The sequence below is a fragment of the Lissotriton helveticus genome, chromosome 12, assembly GCF_964261635.1.
Source record: "Lissotriton helveticus chromosome 12, aLisHel1.1, whole genome shotgun sequence".
NCBI classification, from domain to species: domain Eukaryota; kingdom Metazoa; phylum Chordata; class Amphibia; order Caudata; family Salamandridae; genus Lissotriton; species Lissotriton helveticus.
The window spans coordinates 108464921-108487429 of NC_136073.1; the positions used below are offsets into that span (position 1 = coordinate 108464921).

Consider the following 22509-nt stretch of genomic DNA (forward strand, 5'->3'; position numbering starts at 1 on the left):
GTGCAATATATGGAACACTTGCAACATGGCCTCAGACTTAAGCTACCTTCCTCCCTTTCATGAGGATCAATGCACATGGGCAGTAAGCCAGTAACCCCACACTTTGCTATCCTTGCACTGCTTTGGAAGCTTGGAAGCTCTACTTTGACAGAGTGGCGATGCAATGGAAAGTAACTTTGGAACTAATCCACTAGCTATTTTCTGCCAAAGTGTCCAATTTTTGAAAGACTGACTCCTTCATTTTCAAGACAAAGTATTTCTAAAGTACTGAAATATCTATTTCCATTTAAAAAACTTTTTAAAATATGTAACTCACAATAGCACTACACAAAAACCTTACTACACCCTAAATAATCCTCCATGCATTGATTTGCAGTGTTGATTCTCATGGACTTTGTAATTTACCACTGTCTTGTATGCATGTATTTAATATATATTTTATTTTTCATCATATTTCTTTTTTTGCTACCCAGGTGGACCTGTACCATGTGAAGGCTGAACAGGACCTGGGCCGGATACTGCTGGTTCGCCTACAGAAGGAGGCCTTCTCCATCTTCCCCGAGGACAGCTGGTACTGCAACGAAGTGACTGTCGAACCCCCTAATGGAAAGCCCTACCACTTCCCGTGCTACCGCTGGATCGAAGGCTACATAACCATAGAGCTTAGAGAAGGAACGGGTAAGACCACAGCCATGAAGACCAACGAAAGGGGCACTTCATCTTGGGAAATTCACCAACCTGCACCTTGCCTCAGTTGGGATGTTCTTTATTTTGTTAGTTGAGGAGGGTGACCGCGCTTGACTTTATGTTGACTCCGGAGTCATCTGGGTCACAAGGAAACCCCTAAAAACCAAGAAACCTACTGGTCTAGGAACCATGAGACCTAATATAACACACTGAAATGTCTAGGCCAAAAAGAAAACCTGCTTCAAGTAGAAAATAATCCCATCAACCCACATACGTGGCTACACTTCGTCACCTGGGATTCATAGTTGGTTGCACCATTAGTGCGTCCAACTGAGAATTATGTCAAAACTATACTTATTTCGTACCCCAGTAATCGGTACAGCCACTCGCCAGTCTTGATCAGTGGTGCTGAATGTTTGCTGTGCAAAAAAAGGTGAACACCAACTATGAAACCAAGATGACGAAGTGTAGCCACGTATGTGGGTCGATGGGATTCTTTTCTACTTGAAGCAGGTTTTCTTTTCTTCGTTTCTTTTTGGCCTAGACATTTCAGTGTCTGTTATATTATGTCTCATGGTTCCTAGACTGGTAGGTTTCTTGGTGTTTTTTACTGGTCGATTGGGGATTAAGCACTACCTGGTCTTTAAATATTTCCTTAGGACTCTTTGTTAAAGGTTCTGTGTATGTCACAAGGAAACCCTTCATTTCATATGGCTTCCTGCTTGGATCTGAGAGTTTTAGACAAGATCTGGTGAATTATGGTCACTAATGGTATTAAGCACTGTGAGGGAATTCCCCACTATCCTGAGGTATTCGCTAAATGCAACACAAAGTGCATTACTGAGGAAATTGTCAAGTGATTGGAGAGTATTGTTGCGTTTTGGTGGTTACGGCAATTTTAGAGTGGAGAAACCAAGCCAGTGCATCATTACAAATCCACATTACAAAAGTATTTCATTGAGAAGTAACTGGGTTTGCAGGAAAATGCTGGGGTGGCTCTGGGTAAATAGGATAGCACTAGCTAAAACAGATAGTTGGGTGAGTAGAGTAGCATTGGGTTTGCAGTGGGTAAATGGGCAAGTGCTTGGATGGTGTAGGTAAATGGAATATCCAGGGAGGGCACAGGATAGACAAAATATTAGGATGTCCTGGGTAGATGCGATGGGGAATGAAATGTGTGGTAAATGTAATGGAATTTAATTTAAAGGCTGGAGTTGGGATGGTAAAGGTTAAATATTACACCATCATAGCTCACTGCAGTAGGCTGTAGCGGTCATTAAAGGCCTGCTAAAGCTAGAGTGGGCTACAAGGCTTTTGGAACATTCCACCTTATGAGGGCAGAATGTCCTGGGTACCAGCATAGCCCAATTGTGAGGGTTATAACAGTTGTTAAAGGCAGTCTTCCCAATCACAAAGGCTTATAACTAGGCAGGGGGAGGTAACCACCACTACACATCCAAGCAAAAGGATTATAGAGACATTTGAACATTCCACCCACAACAGGTAGATTGTTATGAAGTAACCAAAGAGAAACCGAAAGACAAACATTGAAATGCTGGAGCAGAAGATGAATAGTAGCCATTATTGATCCTGGGCCCCTTAATGTTCTTCACAGGAGTGCCCACCATTCCAATGTTCTGTCTTCTCATTTGGAGGTATTCAGCAGGAAAGCATTGGGATGGCCTTGAGAAGAAAGGTTAGCTTTGTGGTGGTAGTGGGTAAATAGGGTGGTTAGTAAGGTGATGTCACTAGTTAAAAATGGTATAGTTGGGTGAGCAGAGAAGCATTAGGATGGCACTGGGTAAGTGGGTTAGTGTTTTATAATTAGTATAGCAATGGGATGGCTTGGGATATAAAAGTGATGAAGTGACACAGGGTGAGGTATTGCGTTTGCTGAATGGCGAACAGCGTTTGCTGAATGGGGAAAGGCCTTAATAGAATGGGTAAAGCATGATGGCATTGGGCCAAAGTTGAGGGCTTCCTAGTGAGAAGATGTCACCAATAATAATTCCCACTGCTCACCTATGTGGGAATCTTGCACTAATAAACGTAAAAGTACCTATTGTGGACAAGCGGAGTGACCTGTAAATGTACATCTTGTCCTCCCCATCATCCCTTCTTTAACGCAGTGATGTTTTTTCAGCCACATTGATCCAAGAAGACGCCCAGCCCCTTCTTTTGCAACACCGGGTGGCGGAGTTGAAGAACAACCAGGCTTCCTTTGGGTAAGGCAAGGCTAACGCAAGAAAGAGCAAGTCCGCGGGCTTCTCTACCTTCATCGTGCTTTGCTGCTGTGGCCTATGATATGAATGGGAATGAATTGTTTGGCGTCTGCTTTAAGTTTATATTTAATGCGAAAAAATACTGTCCTTTAATGCTTTTTTTCCCATCAATATTTTTGCTGACAAAATACAAGCATTTGCAATGCAATCTCTCGCATTGCGCAAGTTAAAGCTACTTGCGTCATAAATGATTTTTGGATAGCACTTTACTTACAGTAAAGGGGGTGGGGGCTTGAGGTCTCAGTAATGCAAAATAGGGCAAAGCCACACACACTTAATGATTCTGAAAGGGCGGAGAGTAGTGTGAGTGTTGAATGCTAAGTAATGGCATCTGAGAGGGAGCAGAAAAATACAGGAATTGAGGGCAGGAGGAATTGGTGCATGACATTGTGGGCAGGAAATGGTAAGAGGTAAATAATATAAAAAGTGGTTAGGGGTAGGGGATTAAACGGAGGGAATGAAAGTGGGGTGCCAAGATTAAGAAGACTAAAATGAGGCAGAGAGAGGGAGAGACGAAAGTTTGGGGTTTAGTGGGGATTACAGAAACTGGCAAATATTGGATGGGCTGAAGTAGAAAAAAAAAGTGAAAAACCCCCCAGTGTGTCGGGGGAGGAGGGCAGGACAAAAATGACTGAGCAGAGGTAGAAAAGACTAAGCTGTGTTACAGAAATAACTGAGCTGAAGCCTGGGGAGGAAGGAGTAGGCAATAGCTCAAAGGTTGAGTAGCAGAAAGGACTGATGCAGCCTCTGCAAGGGCTGAGAAGTAGTAGGAAGATCTACTAATGGGAGCTAGAAAGGATGGCCAGAGAGTATGAGTTGTGTATTACCACCGGGTCTAGTTTAGCAGGGGCTACTCTGATGTCCTGCTTGGTGTTCTGTTTAAAGGGATGAGGCAACCATAGCATTAGTGTTCCCTGATGTATCCATATCTCCTTTTTTCTATCACTTTGCCACCATAAATATTATAAATCGCGTATTCCTTACTTGCTCCTGATATTTTCCTCCCTGCAAGGCATGCCAGTAATGTGTTTTTTTTTTTTAATATTGGCAATTATGTATGTCAGTAATTATGATAGTGCTATACAATGAAGCTTAAATACATTGGGTTCAATGGGTCATTCTAGATAGTATATCACTTCTTCTTTCAAAAAGTAAAATCATGGTTTGTTAAAGTAATTGTATGCCATGGCCAGTGAAGATTGTTAATGCCATATACAAGGAGGTCAAACACCAATTTATTTTAAGGCTGTTTGGAGACAATCCTTGGCAAAGCCAAAATTATTTGCTTTGCAGGCCTCTTGTCTTTCTCAGTACTTTTTTCTGCTGATGCTGCTGTTGATGCCAAATAGCACTGGCAAAAAAAGTTTTAAAGGAGAACTGTAAATGAATACGCACCGATGCATCATCACACATTGACACCTATGCGTTACGATGCTCAGCGGCACTGGCGTCATCACGCATGAGCGTATATGCATGCATTATTATCCACTGGCCATTTAGTATTTTACTTTTATTCACTGTTCTAAGCTGCCAGAGGCCGTTCTTAAAACAATAAATAAAGAACCATGATGAGTGATCTGAAGCGTATTTTTGTACAGAAGAGTGGTCCTTGAGCAATCTGCAGCTGACGGGCCCTCTAAAAAAATTATTATTTTTATTAATTAAGACGGGGAGGGGAGTGAGAGAAAGTAATGGCTAGGGTAGCAGAGAGCGGAGGCAGGAGTGGGACTTTTTATGGGGAGGGGTTTACAATCTAAATAAAAGCAAGAAACCTGGAGGCTGAAGGGGTGAGGAGCCACACCGAATGTTGGAGGTGTACAGTGAAAGTCAGAAAGCTGAGAGATGAGCAGTATGGAAACGGGGGAATTTTTGTGGAAAAGGAGCACAAGAGAAAGTAAGGAAACACACACACTCTAACAAAGTGCTAAAAAAACAAGCTTTCACAGCAACTCTCACGTCACAACCCCGAGTGCTGAAGTCTGGATTTAAAGGCGACGGCACCGGTGTTGTAGTAGCATGCAGAAGACTAAACACATTTAGTTACTATACATTTGCATTTCTACTCTCGCACATTTGGCCTGCTAATACATGTGTGCGCGAGAGCTCGTATTGTTATGTGTTTTTCTTTTAAAGTTCCACGTCCGTGGCTGCTGCTATAAGGGGGCGTCTCCTGACTGTTTCTATTCAGCTGGAGATCTTTTGTTGGCGTGCAGTCACGTGGGTGTGCTCATTCTTGTAATAAGTTACTCACTCATCAAACTCCTGGTGTGAATGTCCTTATTACATTTTGGAGACAGGGAGGTACTTCCTAAGCTGCTGTCTCAAAGTGCCTTGAGCTGTCTCTGCTCTTTGTGAGTAATCTTGCTAAATGGGAGCGGAGCGGATCGGATTTCCCACTTGATGGTTTCTTTGTCAAGATACCGGCTGTTGCATGGTCGGATTTCCAGCTGGTGCTCAGCCGGGGGAGTGTTATCTACTATACAAGAGACCGCTCTGAGTGCTGGCTCCACGTTCCACATTCATGGCTACTGCTATAAGTGGCATCTACTGACTCAAGTCGCACAGAACACAAGAAAGGCGCGTGGTCGCCATTATTAAAGTTAAAGAGCTTCATGGCGTGCTGCCCCCCAAAAAAATCCTGGTATGAAGTTACGTTGGGCGAGCTGCGCAGAAGAAAAGGGGGCGCAGCCACCATGTTGAAGATGAAGCACGGTGTGCAGCTCTACAGACTATAAAATATAGAATGTTTTGATGCTGGTACTCTTATTAAACCGCGCACGCTAACCACTTGAAAAATAGAAACCACTCCAATTACAGGAATAACTTGTCAGGGAATTGCGTAGCTGTTTGCCCTGCAATGCCAGCTACGACAAAGGAGTCAGTAACAAAGAGTGCTTAGAATTTGTTAATAAAAGTACAGAGTAAGGTCACATGTAACGGGGGCAGTCCTCATGGGAGGTTATAAGAGTAGAAAAGGAGGGACTTCAAAGAAAAAGAAGCATTTCCAAAACGCAGTCAAAGGAGCCAATTAAAACATGGGTGGAAGATGAGTGGAGCTTAACGCCCATATTCAGAATACAACATGTCTCAAAGACCGCGCAAGCGCTGCCTAGGCGAGACCTAAAAGCTATATACCAGCCATGCCAGTAAATTACTGGTCTGGTGGCAACCATAAATGCAAGTACTTTAGCCTCTGTCACTTTAATGCTTGGCCTTTGTGCCTAGTATCAGTTGCCTCCAGATGCGAGCAAGAAGGCCTTACTTCCTTTTGTTTCGATCTCCACGTTGACCCTGCTTTATGGGTTTTGGTGGCTCTGTCAAATGGCCACTTTGACCATGGTTCATAGAGCATTGCCTCCTGGTGGTAGAGAAATTGCATTACCAGGACCTGCAGCAATGCAGGTTTTCATCCACAGTGATGTATTTAAAAGTCCCAGAAGTTCTCTTAATGTATTCCCTGCACTTTTTAGTGGGTAATAAATGAGGCAGACTTCCAGCAGTCCCTTTGTGACCACAGCCTTTCCATGCAGTTTGGTGACGCTCACCTATTCGATCAAAAGCAGCCACAAGCCGTACTGATGCTGGATCCTGGTTTTTCCCAGTGACTTTCAAAGGGAGGTGGGGTGGGGGTGGAGACGGTCTGAAGGAGCCGGTAATATTGTTCCTAATGCATTTAAATGAGGCAGTTTAGTGCTGGCCCAATTTTATGCCCAATTATGCTAAGCGGAGTGTCTATGTAGGGCTGTCATTGCACTCAGTGTGGTTCACCAGACAGTGGCAATGGTTTCTCATATTTTAATGTGACGCAAAGGCGCATTTACAGATTGCCTCTTAATATTAATTTGCTTGGTATTAGAAATGGGGGTTCTGGTTGGCTAAAGTGTGCACCCCAGCTAGGCAGAACCCACCACTCTGATGTGTACCTGACTTACCCTTACTAAAGAGAACCTGTGCTCCCCCATGGTAGCTTGGCGCAAAGCAGGCAGGCTTATCTACGGATGCATTGTGTAGATCATTTGTGCAACACCCATACAGAAACACAATGAATATACCACATGACTCGCACCTGATTTATAAAAATAGATTTCTATATTCTGAATCACACAAGAAGACCAAAATGACATGAACTGCATAAGAAGTGCATGAGATATGCATGTTTACAGGTGCTAAAGTGAAACAGCACTTCAGGTCAATGGGTCACAAGAACCCTGCACAGATCACAATAGAGAAGAATGGGGAGGTATTTCCCCGCAGTTTCATGGTTCAAAGACCTGGTTTTCAAGGGAAGGAGTTTTTGCAAAAACACTGGTGCCTCGGGGGCTATGTGCTTAGTGCGATAGCACCGATTTCTGCAGGTTATTTTACATTCCATAGGAGACGTGTATATTTTACTTGTAATCGCATGGCAATTTTTATATTCCTATTATTGATACTGGGAGTGGCAATACTATATTATTACTGCACTTGGAAAAGAAATTGTAATGGAGCTACAGAAGTTGCTAAGTTTATAGAATCCTCTTGCATCCCCCATTCCATATACAAGGTGTAAAATTTATACGTATTTTATATGTAATGGTAGCACCTTTTTGTTTCAAACCTGTATAAGTATTTCATGGCATATTGACGCGTATCCTACGAGTGTGATCTCTTGTAACTCCACAGGTGGAAGGCTTACCCCGGTGCTCCATGGGGGCTGGATGTCAATAGCCCAGAAGAGCTGGATGATGACTACAAGTACTCACTCACCAAGAAGGGTGGGCTGGGGCTGCAAAGTGGAGTGGCGTGAGTATTACTATGAGGGGGGGGGGGTGTAAGACCTATACCCTGGTAGTAGATGGGTCTTTGGTGGTGGGAGGCAAAGAGAGGTGTTCAGCATTAGATGCTGTGAAATGTGTATCTTTTGGTGGCCACACACTTCCAAGAGTAGGAATATCCGAATCCAAATAGGCTTATTTGAGGTCAGAGCGAAGAGGCTGAGCTTTAGTTCAATGTAGAAAAGAGGCCATCACATCACCTCCATGAGATCCCTCCACTGGCTCATGTTTGATGCTAGGATCCCATGAAAGATCCTGAGAACCATGCACAACGCTTACTGCAGCAGAGGCAACGGGTGAGTAAATGTTTGATTACTCCTGCATGGGCTGGCGAACTCTGGGAGTTTCGCACTTTGCGGTACAAAGGTACAAACAAAGCAAGATGGGGAGGAAGAGCGTTCTCCATCTGTGCAGGGACACTATGGAACTCCCTGCCTCCTAAGATGCCAACCTACCCTGCTGCAATTTAGGAAGCAACTGAAGACCTGGCTTTTTACTGAAACCGTGAGTTAAGTTGCTGTCAGATTAGTTGTCTCTCAGTCTGGCGGGCGGTTTCTGCTGTCCAACCCCAGCGCTAAGACACCCTCGGATATTGCACGCTTTATAAAACGATCATATCAAGTTCCAAGTGTTTGCCCCTGGCAGTTTCAGTTTCAAATTACTCCCACTGATGCAGTCAGATGTACGGCCCAGCATGGATGGGAGATTAGGCTTCTGGGATTTGTTTCCCCGCTGTCGCCTGAGCGGTAGCCGGAAAATACAAAAGTAGCTGCTCAGTTGCATCTTCTTTCTCCAATCCCAAAAGATCATCTCTGGTACTTCTAGGATTGCAAAAGAGTGCAGCATGGCTCATGGTAATGGTAAGTAGCTGCCCTACCAGGCCTTGTGCTCTAGTAGGAAAGTTAGCGTCAAAGTGCAGTGCCCTTCCCAAAACACTAATTTAGATTTTTTTTTTATTTTGTTTAATAACTTCACCAGCCTTGCACATCAAGGGTGGTGGAACTTCATAAAGAATTAGCACAGTTTCGAGGCCATTGCCTTTGTAACTTAGCTCACTTTCACATTCCATCCTGACCTGTCTTGAGAAACTAGCTATTCACTACACAATAAAATCACACACAATCAACCAAACCATAAAAAAATTCCTGAAGTATGGAAAATCTCTTGTGGTCGGAGGTCAAACTCTGCAACAACTTGAATTTGACCTTAAGAGTTGAACCCAACATCCTTACTTAGAGGAAACACTTTAAGCCAACCTTATGCAGGCAGATATATTCAATTAACCATAATGTGAGCATGTGAGTAATACTCTCTTCGTAGTATCTGCAAGTTCACGTCAATTGGGCAGACTCTTCATGCTTGCTTATTTCCACAGCAACTCAGCAAGATTCAATCCTACAGGGTTCTGGTCCATAAGAAGTTCTATCATTGGGGGTACCAGATGGCTGTAAAGCAACAGGACCCATGACCTGCATGCTTTCCTGACCCAACTAATAGTCCCTTACCTGTGTCATTGTGCCGAGGCGGGACACTACATAACTGACTAAAAGCTTTTTAAACCGGCCTGTGAGCTGTAGTGTGGTGCAGTAGGAGGTCCTGCTGGGGTGCTATTGCGGGTAGCTAGCCAGTGGTGATTGTGCTCTGTCAGTACCCTCAATTGCCATCTGGCAATCAGCTGGTGCTGGCCACCAGACATGTTGCCTGAGGGTTCAGTGACTGAAGAGAAGCTCGACTTTGGAGGGGCCATCTGGGAGGGTATAAGAGTGGAGCCTTCTGACTGTCTGCGTCGGACGGCTCCAAAGGCTCCGTAGATGTGATGCTTGTCCTGGATCTTATAGGTCTGGGGGCCTCAGACGGGACCCTAATGGAGTGTGGTGGTGCCCTGGGGAGCTGTTGAGGATGTGGTTCGCCGGCGAATGCAGCTGCTGTAGGGAACGCAATCTGGCCCCACCTGCTGGAAGTGTAGTTTTACATCGCTCTCCCTGTTGGTCCCAGGCTTCTGGGGCAGCCAGGTGTGGTCCTATGGTGCTCCGAGGGTGAGTAATGAGGTTGCCTCCTGCCAGGGCTTTTGACTGCCATTGGGGAGAAGTTCGGGTCCTGTGGGTGCATGGGCTATTTGGAGGGCGTTGGTCCGAGTTTAGCTGGGTGAGTCTGGGCCAGCTGGGGCCCCCGCATCCCCGGGGCTTCACTCATGTTGGGAGGGGGAGTTGCGCAGCCCCTGTCCTGGAGCCCTTCATGTGCTTATAACTTTGGTGTCGTTTGATGAATCTTACAAAATTTACCAAAATTTCTCTTTTTTGATCAGCTCTTATCTTGAAAGTTTGGGGGGGATTGGTCAAGGGGGGGCTGAGAAAAAGGAGTCCAAAAACATGTTTTCTCAATGCATTTTCCATAGTAAACTTTAGACAAGGCTACAGGTCAGATTGCTGAATGGAATTATGCCACATTTGGCAGGAAGAAAGGTCTTGGTCCAGAAAGTACGCTTTTGTTTAAATGGTGTAAATCTGTTCAGTAGTTTTTGAGAAAAATCAAATTTGACAGATTTCGATATTTGGGAATTCTGACATGTGATTGGCTGAGGGAATACAAGCACGAGCTTGTGGTTGATTGGCTGTGAACGGTTGAAACTAGGAAGTGTTGCTAACCCTCTACAAGCCATCAGGCCGTAGTTCTACCTGTGTGAGGCAACACTGAAAATATACCACATCTGTCTGTGCAAGATACCCCTTTCACGGTCCCTCTACCCACATCACCGGCTCGCTCCCCACATCACAGGAAACCAGGACTTCGGTATGTTGTGGTATACCAAAAACATGCCTCAGTGCACAGAAACCCCTATACGGCTAGCTATAGTATGTCATTCGTTTTCCGTACTACAGCGGAGCTACCATTGATTAGATATCCTAGAACAATGCGACTTGGGTCCTCTCAGAACTCATGGAAACAAGACCCTCTTTCAGTTACTCATAGCTGTTCAGAATGTGAGTAACCAGAGACTTTGTATAGTTTAAAATGTTGCTTTCTACTATTGAGCTCTATAATGTAGTACATGTGCTAAGGTGAGCAAAGAAATGCATGTAAACAATACAATCGGCATAGTTACAATTGCATAAAGTATGAATGGGAAAAGCATATAATGTCAGTGGATTAGGCCAAATAGGGCTTAACATCCTCCCCAAGCTACGAGCTATGTTTATGATATCAGTGGAAGACCTCGTTCTCCGTACTGCAGGGAAGCTAGCAATGGTTAGATATCCTAGAACAATGCAACTCCTGGTCCTCTCAGAATTCGTGTGAACAGGACACACTTTCGCCTAACACTGATACTTGTTCACAATGTGAGTAACAAGAGACTTTTTGTATAGTTTAAAATGTTTAATTCAACTCACAAGCTCTATAAGAAAGAAATACATGTAAACAATAAAATTAGCCTAGTTATAATTGCAGAAAGTACAAATGGGGAAAGTATATTATGTCAGTGGATTAAGCCATAAAGAGGTTACCACCCTCCTGATGCTACGAGCTACGTTTATTATATTAGTGGACAGCGGAACCCCCTACCTCAAGTCTTATATGATGGGATTTGCATCTCCAGACAAGCACAGGTTTTCGTCGGTAAAGATTGTTCTCCAAGTGTGTGTAATTTGCATCCTGTGCTTTATTAAAAGCACTCAAAATTTTAGAAGCTGAGGTCTGGTCCATGTTATGTCTTTATGTGCGTGGGACGGGCCAAAGCTGAATAATCAGCAATGTTTTCTGCAGAAATAGTGAAAAGCAGACAGTTCCCATGCGAAGCAGCGAAAACAGAAGTGTTTACAAGAACTAGTGCATTTAGAGACATGTGGAAAAAGCGGCTTAAATGGCTGTGATGCAAGGTACAAACTCATGCTAACTTAGCAACGTTTGTTGGCATCTCGTAACCCCCACGACACCCTCCCCTTTGGGCGGTCCAACGCACAGTGAGCAAAGTAGAACCGAGTCCAAAAAGTCTGATCCAAGAAGAGAAGATATCCAATATAGGAAAATTAAGTAGGCGAAGAATGTCAACCTTGTTAAAACCAGAAAAATGTAATAATACCATGGTGAGAGAGAAAATAAAACATGTGGCACAGCCAAATTAATCCATTCGTGTGTGAGAGCAGTAAGTTGCAACACCTTCCAATAGGAAATCATTATTTTCGTCTGAAAAAGTAGAAGCCATCTAATTGAGCAATTCGAAAGAGGAAACATGCTCATTGATTATCGGTGCTTCCAGCACCATAGCAGGGCAACTTGCGTGGTACTCGATGTAACTCCGTTGCAGGAAATCATGTGCCGCCGTACATACATCTCACTGAGCTAGTACACCAAGTGCGGTAGCATATGCCATGAAACCAATACTGGAACATTCACGCTTATGATTCACCAAAGGGTTCATCAGTAAAGTAAAATCCGGTTCAGGCGACGCTGTGTTTGTGAGGCATAGATCCAATGCCCATTGGAAGGGACAGGACCTGCATGAGAACACTGACTGGATGCAAGTATACCAGGGATAGCAGAAAGACAAATTGTAAGCTACGCTGAGAGTGGCCAGCGGCAAGGTACCATAATAGTCAAGCATGCGGTTGCAAAGTAGCTGTAGTACGGCTGGGTTGTGAACGAGCGCAGGCCGAGCAGCCATTTCTGAGCATTAAGATCAAGAGGAAAAGTCCGGCAGCCAAAGCTAGTCGAAGTGGCAACCTGCCAAAAACACTCGAATAGAATGAATGAAAACAGGGATCACACCAAAAATAGTTTGAAAACCCGTTACAAGGCCGGATCTCACAAGCTAAAAAAATGCGCTATCCCTGTTGTATGCGAAGCATTGAAAATAGAATGAATTAGTTCAGAAAAATGTTGTGGGAGATCAGGGTTTAAAAGATAATGAACTTCTGTTTTCGTGTTGGCCACCTGCAGGACATAAGTCTCAAGGTCAGAAGTGAAAAATTTCTTTCTGGGACAATAAGGCTCTTATTGGGCTCAGCTTGTCAAACTCTGCCTTTAAGGTCGGAATGGGAGGCCAAATCGAGGTATCGAAGCGCCCCTGTGAGGGAGGAAACAGTACGTTTTTACAGCAAACTATATATTGTGACAGTCACAATGTGTGGAATACCTTTTAAGATGCAGCAGCATTTTTCGGGTGGTGAGGGGATTTAAGGGATGGATGAAGTTTGGGTGTGCTGAGGTGTTTTAAGGGGTATGGCATGAGTTGGATTTAGGCATAGAAAATTACTTTCGATGCTTTTCATTTGCTGACTCATCGCCACCCGTAAACACCTTTCATTGATGACCTCTCAACTCCTAAACACCATCACTCCATGACCCCTAAAATCCCTTTACCGCACCTAAACTGCACTCCCCCTTGAACCCTAAAAATTCTTTCTATCCCATAAATCCCCCATTCCTGGACCATTAAATCAATCACTACCCCGAACGCCACACATTCCTGAACCCTAAAACCTCTGTCTGACAGTGTAAAATATAGAACTATGAAATGTCCCCTGAAGTAAAGCACTGAAATAAATATCTCTGACAAAACTGTTTCTGAAAGTAAGACCTGCAACCATTACATTTACACTTAAAAAAATACGCATTCAAAATCCAATTTCGACCAAAAAGACATTTTATGAATTGGTTTCTACAAAAAGGTAAATACCATCCAGCCTGAAAATTTCAATTAAAACAGTTTAGATGAAATGGTTTCTCAGCGTCGGTATTCCATTAAATCGCTTTCTATGAAATCACACACAACCATCTAGTATGTGCACCAAGTGGCTTGGTTACAATGCCTTCCATTTTAAATGTATTCAAGCAATATTAAGGGCACCTTTAAGTATCTAGGCTGAATCACTCGGAGTGCAATAGCTAGCCACTTAAATAACAATGTGCTTGTTTGAATTGACCGTTCAATTAAACAAATGTTGAACTCCACTTTAAATGTTGACATGATGAATGCCATAGCCAGCACAGCAAGTGGTAGAGCTCCAGGTGTGGATGGCCTACTGACAGAATAATAAGAAGTTCAGATATTTTAGCTGCCCATGCATCCATTGGCATGGGTCAATTACCCTCAACAATATTAGAGGCTACAATCACTGTACTGCTGACTCCAGGTTGTGACCCCAGCCAATGTTCTTCAGACAGGCTGCTCTCATTGTTGAATGTGGGTAACAACATGCTGAATAATTTCTTATCTTAGAGGCTGCAACCACTGATGCTACTGTATCACAACAAGCTGTATTTATACCCAAATGAACCACAGCTTTTACCTTGCGCCTCCCTGGTGGCTCTACTGCTTCATATGGATCCAAATGTATCGGCAGCAGCTTTCCTGCTCATGCTGAATAATCATTTGATGCAATGGCCTTTCCTGCTCAAAGTGCTCCATTGTATAGGTGTGAGTGCCTGGCATATTAAACTGGTAACCATGCTTTATAAAGGCAGCTGAGCCAGAATAGAGATTATTAACTTGCACTTAGACACTGTCCATCTGCAGGGTACAAGGCGGGGCACAAACCTTCTGACTACAGCAGAATAATGAAACCAACATAAGCCAGTGTGAAAGATACATTATTTTCAGACTGTAAAATCAGATGGTACTTGTGCCTACCGTTGTCATTAAAGAATTTTCCGTATGAGGAATAGATAGAATAAAATGATCTAACTGTTTTTTTTTTTCAATTATTGTTCAACCACTCAAAGGCTAGCATTGGTCTACTATTGTCACCTCTGCATTTTTTTTCACTTTGTAAAATTTAAATTAAAGTTTAAACAAAATGTGATTCAGTGTGTCAAGGCGAGTCATATCTCCTACACCACAGAATTGGCTCCAGTGCCTCCCTCAGATATTAATCTCAGATTGAAGGAGATAGTCCAGTCTGCAGGTGGGGTAGGTCTATCTGCCAGTATCCTTCAAGGACACGCCTTTGTACACTTCAATCTACACTAAAGCTTTCTTTAAGCCATACTTGGCTGCCTCATGTTTTTATAAAAAAATAAATTAGGCAATTATAATAAAAATGCATACAAACGAGGGCTTAAGGCCCACCCTCCATCTGCTCCATCCATTAAAATATCATTCACATTTTGGTTCTACCCACCAAAGCGTACAACATGGACAATGGGTGCGCCCACTTAATCTATTGGTGCACCTCAATTCCCCGAATTTGAGAGTCCCCCTGCTAAGTAGGCGCCCTGCCAATCCAGTCGGGAGCTCTCAGGCCAGGGGCTTGCCACCCATGCACTGTGCCGGAGTGGGTCCCCTGGAGCTTTGGGGATCTGATGTTCTATCACTGCAGTGCACCTAGGCGACTGGGTCACTGTTTTATATTGTTGATGAGTTCACCCCATTAGCTTGCATGTCTGTGGAAAAATAAATACAATTACACACTTGCCAAAGCCAAACATGTTCTCTTTGCCAATGATTGTTTACCTGCACTTCCCATCTTGCCCTGATTTGATCCCACAAGAAGTTACTTACATCGCAACTTGAACTAAACCCTTCCAAATGCCTAGTCATATACACCAACTGCTGCATGGTACATGGAGAAAACATCAATGAGATGGCTCACATTCAAGTGTAAAAAGGTGACTGGGGACATATTGCCAAAAAACAGGCAGCCTGATGCCAGCTCTTCTAATGAAAGGAATATGGCTTTTCCAGAAAGTAACTTCAGGACTGCTGTTCAAGCCCTGGTACTTTTGCATCTGGACGGTGATGATGCCCTCCTCTATGGCCGCTCAGGTGTCTGTCTCAACTGCAACCTATAATCCACTGGCACCCTATATGCCAATTAACCAGTATCTGAAGAAATATGGTCACATCACTTCCTTCCTAATGGACCTTCATTGAGCCCCTTTGCTGGCCTAATGAAAACCAGCGGCATCATTTACAAAATCCTCACAACCAGCACCCCTGCTAATCTTGCAGACAAACTCACTATTTCTGGTGGTTCTTGGCACTGCTGCTGACCAGGACATTTAGACTGCATCTAAGAAGTGTAAGAATGGAAAACAAAGCAGCAGGCCTTTTCCATCTATGCTCCCAGGTTCGGAAGCAAAATCCCTGTATCTATCAGGACCACCTTAACGCTCCTCCAATTAAGGAAAGAGTTGAAGACTCGCTGCTTGAAATATTACATCGCAATGCATTATCTTTCCACAACCCAGCTACCTCTCCTATCACATATTGACTTTATGCTTCTCTTTGAACCTGTACAGCTTTGAAGTGCCATTGGCTACGTTTAAGCTAGAGAAATACCATATATGTGCATACCCTATACATATACTGTACTGCTATACAGCCCACGTTAAATACATGTCCGAACATAGATTTAAGTACAGAAGTCACAAATTGGCATGTACAATGGTGCTAACAATATCCAATGTGAGCAAAGGATGACCTCACAACTCTGCTGTGTGATTTGTGTTTCCCAGTCACAGACTGTCACACTATCTCTTGGCTACAATATGCAGTGGAGTAAACCTGGACTAGGTGAGCACATTGAGGCTTGGTTTCCTGAAGGCAAAGAGTAGCACCAAGGGGGTGTTAGGCTAATATTCCAGTGTTTAAACTCTGAAATCTGGTTTGGTGATTCCCTCCTTGGATAGAATGTTCATTTGTAATTCTGCCACAGTTATGCTGGATGGGAGGACCTCTGTCAGAGCATTGCAATCTACATCCCCAACACGACAGTCTGCAGACTGTGTCGTTGTAGCCTCTGATTACTGCACTGCCCGCAGGACCTGAAGTTACTGAGCGGGGATCTGTGAAGTGGTCCATACCTGCTACCTAACATTGGGTTCAGAAAGAGGGATCAGTACTTGGTACCTGGCTTTTTGGTCTGTGGAGTGGATTGTTATTGAAACCTGGTATTGGGGGGCTGTGGCAGGAATTGATATCTAGCACTGGTTTGTTGGTGGGGGGGGGGGGCATGGGGCTGGCATTCATCGCTGGTATCTGGTATTGGGTTCCATGTCGGATCAATGTGTAGTGTCTGGCATTGCTCTGCGGACCATATAGGTGATACCTGAATAACGTGCTACAAACCTTTGTCTGGCATACAAAAATAGGTTGATGTGCATAGTCTGGTAAATGCACAGTATTGCGTTTTATGATAAATGTAGATTTTAGGGTGTTCTGTAGACACTGCGCCATGGGGCCCGCATGGTTCTCCTCCCTCACCTGCCCCACATGAAGAAACATAGCTCCTTTGTAAAGATGTTATAGTAGAATTATGGCGGAAAACTACAGAGATGGTGTTGATGAATGTTTAGCTCCATCAGGACCTTTGCAATATGAATCGCTCGCTAAATTGAGCAGGATGGTCAGTATTTGTTTTGTTTCTTCTTGTGATGTTCAGGGTCCTGGAGCTGAAGCTGAAGGGCCTGCTAAATCTGCAAGAATCTTGGAAGTCTTTTGAAGATATTGAGAGGGTTTTCTGGAAAAAGAGGACAGAAGTCTCAGGTATGAGATTCCTCACTCCTTCCATCACTTATCTGGCTTTTGCCTTTCCTAACTCTTTAAAGGATGCTTCCACTCACTAGTTTCTCTGTTTACTTCTCTTAGAGTATGTGTCCCAGCACTGGAAAGAAGACACTTTCTTTGGATACCAATTACTGAATGGGGCCAACCCACTGCAGATCCAGAAATGCACTAAAGTTCCACCCAACTTCCCGGTGACAGATGAGATGGTTAAACATTCTCTAGGAGACCACACCAGCCTCCACAATGAGCTGCAGGTAGGAATGTCGACTTGTGCAAACGGATGAGATGGTGTTTGATAGGAATGATGATGAAAGACAATCTTTCCAGACAAAGGCCTGAATGGCCATGTTGGGATACAACTAAAGCAGGTTGGACTGGGCCTCACCACCTCCAGTTCTAGAGGGCAAGCCAGGATTCTTGCAGGTCCTTAAATATGCTTTCAAATAAAATGTGGTCAAGTGCTGAGGCCTTGAGTTGCCTTGCACTAGCCAGAATGTAGTCTCTCCTACTACTTTACCTTCTGTTTAGCCGGGAACTCTTGCTACAAGACTTGCCAAATCAATCTTTTTTCACTTTTTTTTTGTGTTTTGCAGAAAGGTAACATCTTCATTGTGGATTACAAGGTTCTCGAAGGGATTCCCCCCAATGTGATCCGAGGTCAGCAGCAACACATCGCAACCCCCATGTGCCTCCTCTACAGAACCCCAGCCGATGATATCATTCCCATTGCCATCCAGGTACCTAGCAGGATCCCCGCCTCTTCTTAGAGACCGACCTGTGCACCAGTCACTGTGGCTGATCAAGCGACGGGCACCCATTGACTTAAGTACTTCCAGCTCCCTCTTCTTCGGGCGTCTTTCAGTACAGAAGTCCCTAAATTACTGAGTGACTTAATTGTTCCAGTGTATGATCATTTCATGCCTGCCATTTCTTTTTAAAATCATGGTATCTGGATTTATGTTTTTTGATCCACCTCTTCAATTGATGCGAACCACAATAAACCTAATGCTTTCAGATGACAACATTTGTATTGTGGAGGTCATAAAAACATTGGGATTTAGGATGAATTTAAACTCTATAAACTAGGTCTCATATTTATAGAACATTTACGGACCCTTAACACCTTTCACGCTGATGACGAGCTCAGCTCAGCCCAGCAGTAGATGGTAAACCATCAGAGAGGTGGGACTTTTACTTTGTTTTATCTCACACATCCCAGATTTGCTTTCCAGTATTATCAACCTGTTCTCTGAGCTTTTCATACAGGAGCACAGATGCCAGTTGTGAGTTGGTAGGTCCACATTGCAGATAGGAGTAGACCATATTGTACGTTGTAGACATTCCAAGTAATATACTAGTTTGTTAAATAAAAACACAGGGCATCTTAACTCATGTTGACATGTAGTCATCTAGTCCCCATACTATGGGAGATGGATTAATTGAGAAATGATCAGAGAAAAAACACAAGCCTATAAACAGAGCTGTATCTCAGACATGTCTGCTAGCAGGGTTGGCTCACCCCTTCCTGGCGTTTTCCCAGAAGGTCATAAGCCAGAGCCATGCAATACCGAAGAGGTTCAGCCAAACTGTTCTTAAAGTTAGACTACCTGACATCAACACACAAGACCCATTTATATTTCATTGTGTTCTTGAAAGGCACTTTTAAGGTGGACAAGTATGTCAAGGATCTCTGGATTCACATCAATTTTTCTGGAAAAACCATGTATACCATTTCCATGTAGATTCATTGTGAGTTTCCTAAAAAAGGGAATGTCCACATGCAGTGAATCACTGCCAAGTGTCTGGACTTCTGGTTCCTGTTTCTTTATGTATCTCCTATTGTTTCTCCTCTCCTGCAGCTCAACCAAACTCCAGGGCCAGGAAGTCCAATCTTTCTGCCTAGTGACTCAGAGTGGGACTGGATGCTGGCCAAGATCTGGGTACGCAATGCTGACTTCCTGGTTCAAGGTGGGCATTCACACTTCCTTGGCACGCACCTCCTCGCTGAGACGTTCATGGTCAGCACTCTGCACCAGCTGCCATCCTGCCACCCTGTTTACAAGGTATGGGGTAGATTTGAGAACAGAGTGTTTCTGTCACAGAAGTTGCTTTCTTTAAAAGCGCATTTTAGGATTTACCCAGAAGTTTCAATGTGAGGTTTTGAATTGCTGTGTTAAACTAGTGTTTCTTCTTCCAATCTGCTTTTTCTATATATTGCACTCTGACATCCCCACTTGCCATGTGTCCAAGTCCTCAAGTTAAAAAGATCTGTCTGGGATGGTCGGGCTTTCTCAATTGCTACTGCTGAACTGTCGAATTTCACACTACCTTTAATACCATCTGTTGTAATGATCACGTTGTTAGGACATGCATTTTAATGGCATGTGTAGTTTAGTCATACATCGATCAAGAATTTTCCACGTATAGGCCTTTACCACACATATGCCTTTACTACGCATGCCTTTACAAAAGTAAGTATTTAGCAGGTAAGTATAAATCCATTAAAAGAAAATATATACACGCAAGATGCTCCTTCCGTTCTCCAGGCCCGTAAACAGGTGGTTTGCCGGACATTAAAATGTTCCACAGTCACAAATAAAGTGCAACTCAGGCAAAATATGCACTGCAAGATCCAATTTATTTCAGTTACACATTTCAACTGCTAACAGTCTTGATCACACACTGAGTTACTGTCCCGAGTGAGTTAATATGTGAGGTCTTAAGCAATGCATTGCGCAGGCATAAGTTATAGTAAACTCAAGTAACTACAACTGCTGAATTTCACTGGTTGGGTACGAGTGAAATCTAAGCCTAACTAGAACATCCCTGTACCATTTGGCTTTTTCAGTAAATTTCAGAGTTTAAAAAAATATATCTTTCCTGACTATAACCAGTAACCTTTGAGCGTGGGGGTGTGAGTGGCTGTATGGGGCTGTGAATGGGTGTGTAAGTAGGTGTGAGGGGTTATGTGTATCTGAGTGCGTGCGTGTCTGAGTGGGTCTATGAATGGGTGTTTGGGTTGGGCTTTGAGTGGTGTGTGAATCTCTAAATGGGTGACTGTGTGTGGGTATATCTGTGTCTGTGAGTGGATGCCTAGGTCTGTGAATGTGTGGGCTTCTGAGTGGGACTGTCACGGGTGAGTGAGTCCTGAGTGGGTCTGGGAGTGTGAATCCGTAAGCGAGTGCATGAGTATCTCACTGGATCTCTGAGTGGGTGCATGAGTCTCTCTGGTTCTGTGAGTGGGTGTGTCTGAGTGGATGCATAAGTGTATTTGTGTATCTGTGAGTGGGTGCATCATTATCCGAATGGGTCTGTCAATGTTTATTTATTTGATTTGTTTGGTGATCTTCACGACGCTGGCAGTTGAGACGAATATCGCGTGTTGGAAAAAAAGTGTTTAGTGACCTATTGTACACATGTGGAGCTCCTGAAAGATGCTTTTTGACTCCCATGGGGTCAGGACACATCCAACCTGACCCCTTATACAAAGGTCTGCCATTTGATTCCACTTGGAGAACTGTTCAGATGAGGTAAAATGGCAGCCGCAACTGTCAGGTTGCGGCCAGTCAATGGCATTCCTGTTGGCACATGCATTCGCGATTAATTGTGAAATCGTAGCAAATTAGCCATGATCCCAGATATTCTCATTTGGATTTCGTTAAATTTCTCATCGATGGATTTACACCCAATGGTTCTGGCTGTAATAGTGTTCAAAGCTCCTATGGGAATTAACATGGGAGACACTTTTTTTGACGCCACCCTTTTTCTCTGCCCCTGCTTGACATATTGCCCCAAAACGTTCCATGCACAACAAAAATCACTGGTGCACTTTTTGGTGAAAAGTTTGTGAAGATTTGTCCAACTTCGCCAAAGATAAAGGCAAGTCAGAAAATGCTTTTGCAATGGAAACCTGGTCCGAACTATAACTACCTACTGCTGACCGCCAATAGGTAATGTGTATATAATACACGTACCTTTTTATACTTGCATTTTACATGGCAATGGCATGCATTGTAAAGGCAGGTTGTGGTAAAAAACGGCTTGGTAAAGGCATGTATTAAAGATGCATGTGTTAAACTTTCATTGTAATGGCATGTGTGGTTCAGACCGCGTTTCCCAACACCATCCAGTTCCTATAGCCACATTATAGTATTGCTAATGTAGTGTGATGCTAGTAATCTTGACCTAGGCCTTTCTCGTACTTTATGAATCCACGCCTGCAAGAGCTACATAATCTTAAGAGGATATTTAGGTCTATGAATTGTCACAGGTTAAGTTGAACTCTGCAGCCCTGTCACTTTTTGGAAAATACTGGTGAAGTCTTGATGGGAAGCCAAGGCCTCTTTAAAGAACCACATTTTAAGGAAAACTGGTTTGGTTGCAACTGTTTATCTGTTTCAATCAACCAGATGGTGTTTCCTCCATGTGACATGCAGTTGAACCTTACTTGATCAGGCTAGCTTTGCTGGTTCTTACGGCGTGACTTTGTATATAGTCTAGGAAAGTGATTGGAAGTATTTTTGGCCCTGGTGCTCCAAGCTTTGGAGACCATCAAGAGAAATTTGAGCTTCTTTAAGGCACCAAGAGTCCATGAAAGGCTTTTAGTGCAAGGGTGATCTACTCTGGTTTCTTGAAGTTAAAACCGAGGGTAGCAGGCTGGTTTTTTAGTTTCTATAGTTTTAAAATATCTTCCTCTGGCACACCAGCATAGATAGCGATGCAGAAGTCTTGCCTTAATATCACCAAGGTCCTGATCAGTTCAGTGCTTAATCCCCAGTTTTCAAATCTGGTGGAATGATCTTCCTGTGGGATATAAAGACCAGCCCAATTGCAAGTTGCACCGGGTGTACATTTACGTCTGGTGTCTATTTGCAGTTCTGCGCAATTCATTCCTATTGCTGAAAGCAGTCTTAAACTGTTGAGAAACGCAGGCTGAACCAGAAAAACACAAGAATGTGCATTTTAAATCTGTGTCTTACAAGTTATTACTGATTCCTGTCAGAAGAAATCCTATTAGCATGGTACAGGAGGGACATTACAGACTTGGGGACACTGCCCCACTACTTTGGGCACCATGCACCTCTCTACTCTAAATCGGGGCCAATGTGGTGAACTGGAGCTTCGGGGTAATAGTTTTCAGGAGCCTTCGGTAAAATTTGGTGTTAGATCACAATTCAATTTGATGGCTAAATGAACGATTTGAGCTGAAGCATGCTTCAAA

General features: G+C 43.6%; 1 protein-coding gene across 1 annotated transcript in view; it reads left to right on the plus strand.

Moving 5' to 3' along the window:
* The window catches only part of LOC144797643 (hydroperoxide isomerase ALOXE3-like), a 127124-nt gene that overhangs the window by 79658 nt on the left and 24957 nt on the right, over positions 1-22509 (plus strand). The window contains exons 2-8 of the mRNA XM_078668344.1: positions 474-678; positions 2831-2912; positions 7632-7751; positions 17164-17267; positions 17370-17542; positions 17882-18025; positions 19148-19351. Coding sequence (XP_078524470.1) covers positions 474-678; positions 2831-2912; positions 7632-7751; positions 17164-17267; positions 17370-17542; positions 17882-18025; positions 19148-19351 — 1032 coding nt within the window. The remainder of the gene's footprint in view (positions 1-473; positions 679-2830; positions 2913-7631; positions 7752-17163; positions 17268-17369; positions 17543-17881; positions 18026-19147; positions 19352-22509) is intronic.